The 13,542-nt window shown below is 56.7% G+C and overlaps 1 protein-coding gene across 1 annotated transcript; it reads left to right on the top strand.

Annotated features, from left to right (window-relative positions):
- Positions 1-5,055: 5,055 nt before the first annotated feature.
- Positions 5,056-11,269, top strand: XYLT2 (xylosyltransferase II; the record flags this gene model as incomplete). Its single annotated transcript, XM_010193006.1, has 10 exons — positions 5,056-5,581; positions 6,076-6,251; positions 6,575-6,777; positions 7,185-7,265; positions 7,418-7,634; positions 8,059-8,235; positions 9,107-9,369; positions 9,494-9,689; positions 10,126-10,459; positions 10,812-11,269. Coding segments are annotated over 10 exons (2,496 nt in total), but the record flags the coding sequence as incomplete, so codon positions are not given.
- Between the last annotated feature and the right edge of the window lie 2,273 nt (positions 11,270-13,542).

Raw genomic sequence — 13,542 nt, 5'->3', positions numbered from 1 at the left:
GGACGGGAAAGGGGCTGCAGGGGACAGAGGGGGACAAGGAAGGCGGTGAGGGGCTTGAAGTGGGCGGGGACTCTGGGAGGGTTATAGGAGGTCGATGTGTGTTGGGGGGGGCTTCTGAGGGAGGAAAGGCCCATGGGGTGGGAGATGGGGGTCCTTGGGGGGATAGTGCTGGAGGGACTGGTGTGCCCCCTTGCTCTGGAGCTGGGGGAGGCACAAAGGGGTGTCCCCGACCCCCAGGGTGTCTGTGTGGGGCTGGTGAGGCCCTGTCCCAGTGCAAGGTCCCTGGGGTAGGTGGGGGTCCCACAGGCCCCCAGCTGCGGTGAGCAGTGGCTGTGGGTTGGGCAGCAGGCCGTTGGCTGTGAGGGGGCTCTGGCTGCAGCATCGTGGGGTCGTGGCACCTGAGAAGGAGACTCTGTGGTCCAGGGGGTGTCGATTGGGGTCTGGCATGCTCGATGAGGGTCTTGTGCTTTTCTGTGCTTTGGGAGATGTTGTGGGAAGCTGGGGTCAGTGATACCCAAGCCAGAAAGTATGCAAAGATAGGGTAATTCAGAGAGCTGGGGAGAGCACGCACAGTAGTTCAGGAAGTTCGTGGCAGCTCCTGTTTAGCTGGGCTGGTCTGGTCAGGGATATCCCTGTGAAGCGCGAGGGTACACGGACCCTTTGCAGTCATCTGTTGTCTTTATATCAGAACACTCTGTCAAGGCAAAAGATATCACCTCTTTTCTTTATGTGTGGGGAAACTGAGGCACAGGCTGGCGAAGGTGTTTGCCCAAGGTCAGACACAGAGCAGGTATCGAGGAGGACCTAGGCTTCTGGAGCACATTGCTGCCACCTTCAAACAAAGCTCTTGACCTCTAAGTTGCTTATTTGGGTTTGTTTATTTGCTGTGTCCACTGTATCCATGCCTGCTGCATCTGAGTGGACAAGTGGCTGAAGCTGGTTTCTCCAAGAGTGTTGTGGAAGGGCTGAAGGTCCCGATATGGGCTTCCTGAGAGCAAGGAGGTGGGAAGGGGAACTGGTCAACCTCTTGCAGGGGTAAAAATCTCTAAGGCGGTCACTCAGTCAGCAGGTTAATTCCCAGCCCCAGGCCTCCTCTTGGACCTTTGGGATTGGTCATGAGCACCCTCATGTGCTGCTGTATGCCCACCATCAAAACAGAACCAGACAATAAACATGGCAAGGAGAGGGGACATGGAGTTGCCTGCGATCCGGAGGCACTGGGAGCGTGGGAACTGGCCAATCTGGCAGCGAGAAGTGCCTGGCTGCCCCTGTCCCTTTCCCATGACCTTGATCAAACCACTTCGCTGGTCCCAACTTCCACTTCCCTCTGCACTGTCCTGCACTGCTCATCTGCTTTTCTCTGTTCCTGCCCTGCACAGCCTCCTGGGTTGGTTCGTTCTGTCTCGATCTTTGCCTGGTTTCCCCATGTCTCTTCCCAAAACTGAGCTGAGCAGCTGACAGGTTTGGCCATGGGTCCTGCAGAGGGGATGGTTCACCACCAGCAGCCCTGACTCCAGGGCTTGGGAATGGGCAAGTGTCTTCAGAGAAAGCAAGAACTATCCTGAATTTATGGACAGCCCAAACCCATTAGCAAGCTGGGAAAATTCCAGTTAACTTTTATTTCTTATAAAATGGCAAAGCTCTTGCTTTCTGTGCCCTCCTGCAGATTCTGATTTTGGCCAGACCTGGAGGAGCTGCCATTCCCCAGGGACATTTCTGGTAAAGCTGGAGGAGCCCTCTCAGGAGAGCCTGACCTTGCAGGCATGGATGGATTTGGGGAACCTTGGGTTCTCTTAATTGCCAGAGAAAATGGCTCCTCCCCGCTAATGGGCACAGCTCTAACCTGGCTCGTCCCCACCATGAGTGGGCTGTGACTCGCTCTAGAGAAAGGAAGCCTTGAGTCTTGCAAACGCCATGGAGTGTCCAGAGTTGGATGAGTTTGCCTTCCCCTCCAGACCAATGCCTTCAGCTGCGGCACCCACAGCATTCAGAGGTTGTACCACAGCCCTGTGCCCTGGGCTGGCAGCCGCCTGCGCTGCCCAGGTGCGACCAAAAATGCTGCTCTGATCTCTGCCGGTGGCAGCCCCCATCTCTGTCCTGCTCAGTTCTTCAAAGCCTGCTGGTTTCCTTTTCTTCCCTTCAGAAGGGAGGGAAGAGCTTCCTCTCCCTGGCAGGCTCCATCTCCTGTGGCTCCCTGCTGTGAGCTGAGCGCAGACTGTGTGAAGATCTTTGCCCTTCACCGCTGTAAACCTGTCTCGCACCAGCAGCACTGACTGCTCACTGCCCTGTAATGGGCTTCAGCCACATCACAGCCACCAGCCCAACCCTCCTGGAGAAGGCCGTGCTGCTTGGATCATGTTGTTTCTCTTTCCAAGCCCAATTCTGGGGACCTGCAGGCTCCCTTTATTCACCAAGCAGATGCTTTGTGGCATGCAGACCAGCAGAAGCTGGATCAATCTCCAGCCACCCAGGTCAATACTGAGTTTTCTACCACCAGGAAGCCAAATTCTCTTGTTCCACGAGGATCAACCACCACAATCCCTGTCCAGACTGATGGGAGAGGAAATTCCCATCAGTACCCAGTCCTTTGCTCACAGCATCCCCATTGCACACAGTGTGAGCCTATCTGCACACAAAGGTGGGAGCCCGAGGGACCAGAGTGATCCTGCCTCTGTTGTGGTGACACTTACAGCTCCTGAGTGAGCGCAGGAGCTTCCTGGAGCACTTGGTCTGCACTGAAGCTGGCACTGGGAACATGCAAAAGGTGAAGTGTCCTTGTGGGGGAGGAAGATCTGTCCCTTGGGCGATTTAGCCCGGTCACATCTATTCTTCCTCTTCACCTTCTGTCTTCCTTCTTCCAGGCAGGAGGCAGCACCTCTGAGGCCCATGTGTTGGTGTCCTCCATGTGCTGCAGCTTCTAGAGAAGCTTCCTACAAAACATCTTTTATTGGGGCTTTGCTGAGATTCCTTGATTTCTATTCCCCCCCCCCCACAAAGAACTTGTTTTTAAGGGGCTGTGGTTGAGTCCATTTTAATTTTGAGGTTTGTGGGTCTGCTGCTGCAATTGGTGTTCGAATGTCTGACTTCGTCTGGTGACTTTGGAACATTTTGACACCAGTTTTGCCTGATGAGAGCTTGTATTTGGCAAACATCAGTCAACCAGAACAGGAATCCTGCAGGACACCAGACGCTGTTAGCTCTGCCCCTCACAATGGCGGGCAGCTTGGAGACATTGGCGCAGCCAGACCTACGTTGGGAATGTGCTGTGGCACTGTGGGGATGGTGGTGTCATATCTGGACAGGAGAAATGGCCTCTGGCTGGTGTCTGAAGTTGGCTGTGTGTGTCAGGAGGAGGAGGACGGAGAGCCTCTCCAGAAGTCCCGTGCACAACTCTTAAATACAGCAGAGCAATGTGGCTGTAGTTGTTCCCTGCCAGGCTGGGAGGGAGGGATCACTCTGCTGTGGTGCAGTAATTAGAAGCCGTTGAGTTCATTAACTGGCAGCTCCATAAAGGCTGGCCATGCCTCTAATGACTTCCCTGCTAGGGAAGGCAGCCGGGTATGAGCTGTGAAAAGGGCTCCTTCCAGGGGAGCGAGCAGGTCTGTAACCAGGGTGGACATCGCGCGGGGGCTGCGGGAAGAGACTTGCTCCTTGCTTGTTGTCTCCCGACTCCTGTGATGCCTGGTGGAGAAAACAGGTTTATAACTCTGGAACAGATGGTCCTGCGCGGTGACTAATGAACAGTTCGCCGCCTGTCTCAGGCTGCCTGTACCGCCTGTCTGGGCGGAAGGGGACCCAGTTGATCCTTGCTGACGCCAGCCCCTCGGAAGTTAAGCAGTGGCTTGGCCCCTTCCTGGGTAGCCATGTTTTGCAGGCTCTGCCACCACAACACGGGTAGTTTGGGGACACTGGCGCACACAGATCTTGCCAGATGCTTTCCAGGCTTTGCACAGCGTGGTTTCTCCTAGCCGTGACCTTCCCAGCAGCTACATACATAGGAGGGTCTTGTGCAAGGGGCTAATTTGGTCCCACTGTCTCTATGAGTTATTTGCCCATCCTCTGAAGATGCTGCTGCCCAGGAATAGCTCCTGATGCACCTCGCTGCCTCCTGCAGTGCCTGGTACAGTGACTGTCCAGGCAGGATTTTGGGGACATTGTGAGATGGCCCTGGGAGGCCTGGCTGGAGCAGGCAGCTGCTTCGCAGCCTGTCTGGGAGCGCCTGCAGTGGGCCGAGGGCATCCAGCCTCGTGGGTACCACTTGCTGGGAAAGCACTTTCCCATGAGCGTGGCTCTCGCAGGCCTCCAGACTTCCCAGCTCTCCCCAAGGCTGACTCGTTTGTGCTCGTCAGCCAGCCTGGCAGAGGTAACGAAGCGTAATTAACTGCTCCCTTTACACATCCGCTTGGCTCGGCAGGAGGGTTTGTTAAAGGGATTTTTAGAGAAGCTGGCGATTGTAGCGCGTGCTCCAGCCCAGCATAGCGAGCCGGGGCCCAGGGAAGGGAGCATGGACAAGACCTGGTTCAAGGCCTCTCCAGTGCTTTTAGCCCGAGAGAGCACAGCTGCAGCCATCTGGGACCCTAGCTCCCAGATGGATGTGCTGGGGCTTGGGCTCACAGCGTGATCATGGCAGGGAGAAACTGGTCTATTTGCCTCCCAGTAAAACAACCACTGCCAGCCAGAGCACCCCTGTGCTCATCCAGGGATGCCTCTGCCAACACAGGGCCCTGGAGAGTGACTGATGCAGACACAACTGACCTTGGCTTGCAGAGAGCAAGACCCTCTTTGTGTGTCTGGGGTGTGTCTGGGGTGCTGTGATGATGGGGTCTGCAAATTGGGATCTCCCTTGCTGGCTTATAGGGGGCTGTCCCCACAATGGAGGCATAGGACCATGCAGGATGGTGCAGTGGGGTCTTGAGTGGCAGAGGAGTAGGGTGATGACCTTTGCTGCACACTGACTGCCATTTTGTAGCTCTGAGCTCCGTGGGAGCTGGAAGCATTGAGCTCTGGGAACAAGGATGCTTTGGGGAGCATGTTGGCAGAACCAAGGGAAAGTAGGCCCAAGTTAATGCTGTCTGTCCTCTCTCCTGCATCCACCTGGAACTGGTACAGGAGCGACAGAAAAAAGCCAGGTTGCCTGAGAGCAGCGATGGCTCCAAGGACTCAGACAGCTCTGCTGGGCGTCGGAGCAGCGCCAGCCGGAAGCACGGGCGATGGCGGGGACGGCCAGACAGCCCCGGGGCACTGGTGTCCAAAGTGGTGAGAGCCGTCACTGCAAGACACAAACCAGGACGGAGGCTGCCGGCTGCACCGGACTCCTCCAGCCGGAGGAACCTGACAGAGCTGCGTGGGGAAGCCCAGCTGGCTGTCTTCCAGCAGGGTGACACGGGCAGCGTGGAGGGGGCTCCCCAGCCCACTGAGAACAGCTTCACGCCCAAGTGCGAAATCACGGGCAAAGACGCCCTCTCGGCGCTGGCCCGGGCCAGCAGCAAGCAGTGCCAACAGGAGATCGCCAATGTGGTGTGTCTGCACCGGGCTGGCGGCCTCATGCCCCAGTCTGTGCCTCGCCACTGCCAGCTTTCAGGTGAGTCCTGCTGGGGTGCTCCTGGTCGCCCCTGGGCATCGGGAATATCCCAGCCAGACATGTGGGCCACCTTCCTTATGCCACTAGACTGTCCCACCTGGCAAAAACCAGTCTCAATGTGTCACTGATTCCCAGATTACTGCTGACTCTGTAATCCAATCAAAGCTGTGCCAGACTCCTTAAGCTGGGCTGTTCATCCCAGCCTGTGGTGCCAGCAGAGGGCAGAGCCAGGCCCAGCTGCATCTTCTGTTTTTGAGTGTCCAGAGAACGACACCCCCACCTTTCCCAATGCTTTTCCCTGTCAGTTTACCACACAGGACTGCGTATGCCACCATGCACTGGCACTGCAGTGTGATGGGGTTTGCCTGAGGCCGAGCTCTTCCCTGCTGTCCCCCACCTTGCTCAGATCTCTCTGGTTTATTAGGAGCTGTGTGTGGTGGGGTGGTGGGTGCCAAGGCTGGGGGCTGTTGACAGCCCTCTCCCTCCCCACGCAGGCAAGGTCAGCCCCGTCATCCAGTGGGACGAGAGCCGGCTGCAGCAGGCACCCCCCAGCAAGCCCGTGCGCATCGCCTACATGCTGGTTGTGCATGGCAGGGCCATTCGCCAGCTGAAGCGGCTCATCAAGGCAGTGTACCACCAGCAGCACTTCTTCTACATCCATGTCGACAAGGTATGCAGCAGCAGGGAGGAGATGGGAGTACTAACAGAGCCCAGATTGGTCACCAGGACAGGACACAGAGCTGAGGTGTGAGTGAGTGGTAGAAGTGGCTGGGTAGCATTTGCCCTTGCTGCCTGTGGAGTGTGACCCTCCTACCCCTATTTCTGCAACCCCAGGAAAAAACAAGGTCTGTCCCCCCAGCGCAGGGCTGTTTTGTCTTGCTGCTCCATTTCCTGTGGAGGCTGCTGTAAGGACTGACCCTGGGCTGTTGGCAAGGAGGGCAGGGCCCTGGGAAGGCAAGCTCGCTGCTGACCGTGGGCTGTGCTCCCTGACAGCGCTCCAACTACCTCCATCACGAGGCGGTGGAGCTGGCCCGACACTACCCCAACATCCGTGTGACGCCCTGGCGCATGGTGACCATCTGGGGAGGTGCCAGCCTGCTGAAGATGTACCTGCGGAGCATGAAGGACCTGCTGGAGTTGGCCGAGTGGCCCTGGGACTTCTTCATCAACCTGAGCGCCACCGACTACCCCACCAGGTGAGGACCTTGCTGGGACTGGGAGGATGATGGAAGTGTTTGAGCTGCGTGATGCTGCAGCAGTCTTGGGAGGTGCAGGGAGGAGCAGGGAGCCAAGGGAAGATGAGGTTGGAGATTACACCCACGTGCTGGTGATGGTGCTCCAGGGCCAGGCTGGTCCCATCTCTGCAGAGGAGCCCAGCCAGTACCTCGGAGGCTGTTATTTCTTGTGGTCTGGGTGTTGAGGGGAATGTGCATGTGAGGCGCCAGACAGCAAAGGGGCCACTTCAGTGCCTCCCCTATGAGGGTTTGAGTCAGCACCTACCAAGCAGCCTTAGGCTCTTTTTGTCTGGTGGCTCTTGCAGAGTGAATGTTTACTGGACTGCTTTACCCCAGGGGCTGTTAATGCTTTCTAATTTGCACCTCAGGACCAATGAGGAGCTTGTGATGTTCCTGTCCAAATACCGAGACAAGAACTTCCTGAAGTCTCATGGCAGAGACAATGCCAGGTAATTCCAGCGAGGGGCAGAGCTGAGCTGAAGGAATAGAGAAGGGAGGCATTTCAGAAGAAAACTGAAAGGGTTGGGGCAGGGGGATGTTCTGGATGCAGCTGCACCCAACAAAGTGGGTGACACCTCTAACCCCTCATCCTCCTGCCCAGGTTTATCAAGAAGCAGGGCCTGGACCGCCTGTTCCATGAGTGTGACTCTCACATGTGGCGGCTGGGCGAGCGCCACATCCCTGAGGGCATCGTAGTGGATGGTGGCTCTGACTGGTTCTCACTGACACGCAGCTTTGTGGAGTACGTGGTCTATGCTGATGACCAACTGGTGTCCCAGCTGCGCCAGTTCTACACCTACACGCTCCTGCCAGCTGAGGTGGGTGCTGGCTGTGGGGCACAGGGCAGATTTTCTTCCTGCTGTACTTAACATCTTTGTGCCGCTTCATCTCCACCCTGAGAAGTTGCAAAGAGCATTACTGGTTCTGCTCAGGCAGCTTTGTGCCTCCTCTTTGTCCAGACCCAGGTGTGAAAGAACGGAGAGAGTAGCAGATAGGCCAAGGATCGTGTTTATATCCAGTCCTGCTTTAGGTCCAGATGCCCTCTGGGCCAAATGAGGACTGGTTTGGGTGCACAGCCCAATCTCTTACATGTTATCTTGTGCTGGGAACAGGGATAGGTTTCTGTTCAGGAGCTGTCGAGGCCTGTCCTGTTCCTCTGTGAGTGAGGGGTGGGGGGGTTCTCCTTTAACCATCTGTCCTCCATTCCCACTTGGTGCCCTGTCCCTTCTCTGCCGTGCACAGTCCTTCTTCCACACAGTCCTGGAGAACAGTCATGCCTGTGAGACACTGGTCGATAACAACCTCCGAGTGACCAACTGGAACCGGAAGCTGGGCTGTAAGTGCCAATATAAACACATAGTCGACTGGTGCGGGTGCTCCCCAAATGACTTCAAACCCCAGGACTTCCTCCGGCTACAGGTGAAAAAGATCCTCCTTTCTCTTCCTGCTCTTCCCCCTCCTCCCCATCTTTCCCCTCTGAGCTCCCCTGGGTGCTGTGCATGCCCCCACCATCCTCACCCCAGCCCCACAAGGGACAGGAGCAGAATTGGCTCCCCAGCAGCTGTGGGGTTCAGCACAGACATGTCTGTACGTGCTCAGGCAGTGGGATTACGCTATCCTGCCCAGCAGCCAGGCTTTTGCTTGCAATACTGCTCCTCTTCCCACACTTTCTCTCTTTTTTCCCTGGAGACCTATCACGTGGGGCAAGCACCCTTTCAGTAAAACCCTCCAGAGTGCTGTCCTCTTTGGCAGGACAAAACACCTTGTGACGACCTGTCTCCTGTGCTCTCGGTGTGTACGGATGTAGACTGAACAAGGGAGGTTTGGGGGAGATACACCCAGCCCTGAAAAGAGAAGTTAACTGGATTTTTTCACAATTTTGGGCTTATGTAGTGCAGGGCCTCGATCTGTAAGCTGTGCCATGTGGCTTGGCTGCGTGCTGGGCTCCACAGAGGCTCTGCAGGGTGGGGGCCCATCTGAATAGAGATTGCAGTGAAGGAGCCAGATGACACATGGCTGCTTCGGAGCACGGAAAGGAGGAGGCAGTGGGAGAGATGGTAACCCATCTGTGTTACCAGTAAGCGTACTGTGTGCTTCCACTGATCCTGCTATAGAGGATCCCATGTAGAGACTGGCTGTGCTTTGCCGCTCCTTAGCCTGTGCCCTCTAAGGGAGTGGGACGGGTCCCAGGATGTTCTGTCCTGGTCTGTCTCCCTCCCAGCTGCCCTGCTGAGGTGGGAGGGCAGAGGGGCTCCAGCCAGCACTGTTAGAAATGCCTGTGCTCTTCCAGCAACTCTCCAGACCCACCTTCTTTGCCCGCAAGTTTGAGTCGACGGTGAATCAGGAGGTGCTGGAGATCCTGGACACGCACCTTTATGGCAGCTACCCCCCCAACACACCGGCCCTGAAGGCGTACTGGGAGAACGTCTATGACCGCATTGATGGGCTCAGCGGCCTCAGCGATGTCACCCTCACCTTCTACACGGCTTTCTCCAGGCTGGGGCTCCACAAAGCTGCATCCACACCGGCAGCAAAGGCTGACAAGCTCTGCAGGTCGGGTATTTGCCACAGGCTTGATCCAGGCTCTGAGTGGTGGCCTGCATCTTGTGCCGGGAGGATGCTGATGCTTAGGTGTGGAACCTCTCACCTCTCCATCTGTCTGTCTCTTTTTCTCCAGATTTGAGCCCCGGGGCTTCCCATCCAGTGTGCACTTGTATTTCTATGACGACCGTTTCCAGGGATACCTGGTGATGCAGGAAGTGCAGAATTTTGCAACTGGGCAGGCGGAGTCCCTGGAGATGTGGGTGATGCCCCAAGGAGCTCTGAAGCTGTCGGGTCATGGAGGGCAGGCAAACCGCTTACAAAACCTTGAGGTAAATGGGGATAGTTTCCCTCCCAATGCCTGCTTTCCTCCCTGGCTTTCCCACACCACGCTGCCCTTCCTCCTCTCCCCCACCTGCATGCTGTGGAGATGGAGAGATGCAGCGCTGCTGTCATGTCTGAAAACAAACCTTTGTCCAGGAGTGTGAGTTCTGTGTTGAGCTGATCAGTGGGGAAAAGGCCTGAAGGGGATCTTTCAGGGGGAAACAGAGGCTGTGGTGACTGGCAGCTGCAGGAGGTGTCATGCACAGCTGGATTGGCACTGGCATGGTGCAGGCAGGGAGGAGAGCAGTGAAGCACCTGGGGTGTGCATTGCTTTGGGCTCCAAAGTTTATGGCTTCCCTGGTTCAGGGAGGTGAATTGCAAAACCTGAGTTGGAGCATCTCCCTGCCCAGCACCCTTACTGCCCTTTGCCTCTCATTCCTCCAGGTGGGCACGGAGTGGGACCCCAAGGAAAGGCTTTTCCGCAATTTTGGAGGTTTGATGGGGCCTTTTGACGAGCCAGTGGCCATGCAAAAGTGGTCACGGGGCCCCAACCTGACGGCCACAGTGGTGTGGATTGACCCCACCTATGTCATCGCGGCCTCCTACGACATCACGGTGGATGCTGAGGCAGAGTTCACCCAGTACAAGCCCCCCCTCAATCGGCCCCTGCGCCCTGGTGTCTGGACCATCCGCCTCCTCCAGTTCTGGGAGCCCCTGGGGGAGAGCCAGTTCCTGGTGGTGCCCCAGACCTTCAACCGCAAGCAGCCTCTCAGGAAAGGTGAGGATGCTCTGGAGGATGGGGCTGAGTCAGGAGGGGGTCTCCCTGCAAGTGGTCCAAGGCATTTCCCTCTGGTGCTGGCCTCTCTGGGCTACAGCTGATGACAAGACAGGAGCCATCCTTCCTGCTGGTGTCCCTTTGCCCCTGTGAGTCCTCAGACCAGACCCCTGGGTGGCTGTGGGCCCGTTTTCAGATCAGTCAGGTCCATCTCTTGGTCCTGCAGCAGCCCCCCTGTTCCTTGGGCTGGGGTTGCAAGGGGACAGAGTGCTGAGCCCCCATGATAGGAAGGACCAGGTGCTGGGGAGTTGTTGCACTGCTGATCCCCTTTCTCTCCTCTTCCTGTCCTGCCCAGATGACAGCAACTGGCTGCACGGCGGGCCCCCTCGCAACGAGTACATGGAGCAGAGTTTCCAGGGCCTGGGGGGGATCCTCAACTTGCCACGCTCTGAGGAGGCAGAGGAGGATGCGGTGCGGAAGGCGCAGCTGACAGGCAAGGAGCTGGAGGACTGGACGGACAGTGCCATCAGCTCCTTCTGGTCTGTGGCAGACATCTGTGTCGGCAGCCCCTCTGCCTGCACCTCCCTGGAGACCTGCAGCAAAACCTCCTGGAGCTCCCTCTCCCCGGACCCCAAATCAGAACTGGGGCCCGTCAAACCAGACGGGCGGCTGAGGTAGCAGGAGCAGCCAGGGGGTGGCCCGGCGAGCAAGGAGCATCCTCCGTCACTGGTGTGGAGAGGTCTCCGGACTGCATCACTCCGTGCCATTTGCACTGTAGTCACTCAAAGAGAGAATGGGAACCTATGGGCCGGGGAAAGCCTTGTCCAGTGGGGTCTTTTGGGCGGGGAGGAGCTGTGAGGTCGGTCTTGTCCACCTCCCCTAGGAACGGGCACTTGCTGGCTGGGGAAAGTGTGTTGGGGTGCCCGTCACTGCAGGGGTACGGACAGGGCTGGTGGCTGGGAGAGCTGTGTGTTCAACTCCGCAGGCGTGGGAGCCTCGGGAAGGGGTGATGGGCAAGGGAGGGCTGGCAGGTGGACAGACTCAGCACCCTGCCTGGCCCTGGGCTGGACCACTGCAGAATCCGGCCCTGTGCTGCTGGCTGCCCTGCTGGGAGAGCTGATGAGGGGCTCCAGGGACAGCCAGAAGCAGAGTGGGTTGAAGCCTGCAGTGTGCACAAAGTTGCTGCTGGCCCAGGGCTTGCATCTCATCCCCTCACCCCAGCCCTTTAGTTTGTATTTTTATAAATATATATATAGAAATATATATGAAGCAAAGTGCAATAGAGACAAGACCCCGCATTGGCCGGGAAGTCCTTGTGTCTCCATCTCCCCTCAGACTGTAACATACCTTGTTCTCTTGGGTGTCCTGGCGTTACAGGACAAGGTGCTGGGTCGTTTACATTTTTTTAATTATTATTATTAGCATTGTTATTGTTTTGCTGTTTCTCCTTTTCCTGCTGGGGGCTGCAGGGGAACCACATCCTCCTGCCTCTCGGGCAGGGTTGATTGTGGGGTGCTGCCCACCCTCCAAGGCAGCTGCCTGACTGTGCCAAATGTTTGGAGCTGCTGGTGTGTGGTGTGTGATGGCGAGTGGGGCAGTCTTCGCGGTCATGGTCACTGTAGACTCCGCTACCTCTGTCTCCACTTCAGCAAAATGATGCCCCAGTCCTCTGCCAAAATGCTATCCACGGGGCTGGCATCCTGCTGCAGATGAGACAGTAGCTCATCCTGTGCCACAGCCCCTGGGCCCTGCCTTTTCTTTTCTCCCGAGTGAGCAGAAGCTCTTGGGATCTGTTGTGCTTCCCTGGCCAAAAAGCAAAGAGGCAAGACGACGTCTGCCTGGCTCCATCCACTCTCTGCTTCCCCCCCCCCCCCGAAGGAAGAGACTCCTCCAGAGCAGGGGTGCAGCAGAGCATCCCAGTTCCTGCCATCCTCTCGGGCTTGGGGACTGCCTGCAATGTTCCTTTCTCAAAGACCCATGCTGCACAGAGAAGTCTGGGTTTGGTTTTCAGGGCTCGGCTGGGGAAGGAGAGCTGCTGAACACAATCTGGAGACCTGCAGGGTTGGCAGGAGCTGGTGGCTCGGGGCTTGGCTGGGCAGGTTTTGCTATCTCCAAAGATCTGTGCCATCCTTCACCTTCTTCCAAAATCCCAGGCTTCCGCGTCTGGCGGGCCTCGCACTCCCAGTCTCCGTGCTGGTGCTGCAAGAGGCGCCTTGTAAAAGGAAGAGGATGGAGAGGGGTGAGGGCAGACGTCTGCTTGCACCCAACACCCCAACCCACCCCTCCTGCACCCTGGGGTGCTGTGGGGCGAGGGGGACCACGCAGGGGGAGGATGCCAAAACTCTGCGTCGGAAGCATTATGTAAAGTTGTCTTAAATATGCAACATCTCCACAAATATAGATATATCTCTACGGTGCTGTGTGTCGGGTTTTTGCAGTGTGTGCTGGGAGGGGTGAGGAGTGAGGTGAGCTGCTGGGTTTCCAAAAGGCTTTGCCTCCTCCTGCCTGCCCTGGTGAGGGTGTGTGAAGCCACCCTTGACAAGGGGCTTGCAGTGCTAGGCAGGTGTGGGCTGGGTGCTGCGCATCTCCAACCAAGCTGTTGTTTTTTTGTTAGGTTTGTTTGTTTGTTTGTAGATGTTTTGGGGGAATGGGTGTTGTTTGGTTGGTGTGTGTTTGTTTTACTATTATTGGTATTATTTTGTTGGGTTTTTTGTTGGTTTTCTTTTGTGAGGGTTTTTGGTGGTGGCTGGGGTTGTGTTGTTGGGGGTTTGTTGATATTTTTAGTTTTTGGTGAGGTTTTTTTTTTTGTTGGTTTGTTTTGGTGGTGGTTTTTGTTGTTGGGATTTTTTCTTAGCCCGTGGTTAAGGCCTGGGGCTGAAGCCCCGTTAAGCCCCCCGCATATTTTCACCTGCCGGTCCGGGAGGTGCCTGCTGGCTCCGTGCAGAGCCCGGCTCTGGCAGCAGGTGCCCTGCGGGTACTGCCCGCTTCGGTTACTCAGCGTTTACACTGCACTTAGGTTAAACTGCTAATTAATTAGCTGATGATGAACGGGCACCTCCTGGTGCCTGCAGGGCTCGGGCAGGCCC

The sequence above is a fragment of the Mesitornis unicolor genome, unplaced genomic scaffold (assembly GCF_000695765.1).
Source record: "Mesitornis unicolor isolate BGI_N332 unplaced genomic scaffold, ASM69576v1 scaffold33779, whole genome shotgun sequence".
Classification (NCBI taxonomy): domain Eukaryota; kingdom Metazoa; phylum Chordata; class Aves; order Mesitornithiformes; family Mesitornithidae; genus Mesitornis; species Mesitornis unicolor.
This window is presented reverse-complemented; position numbering and strand designations above follow the sequence as displayed.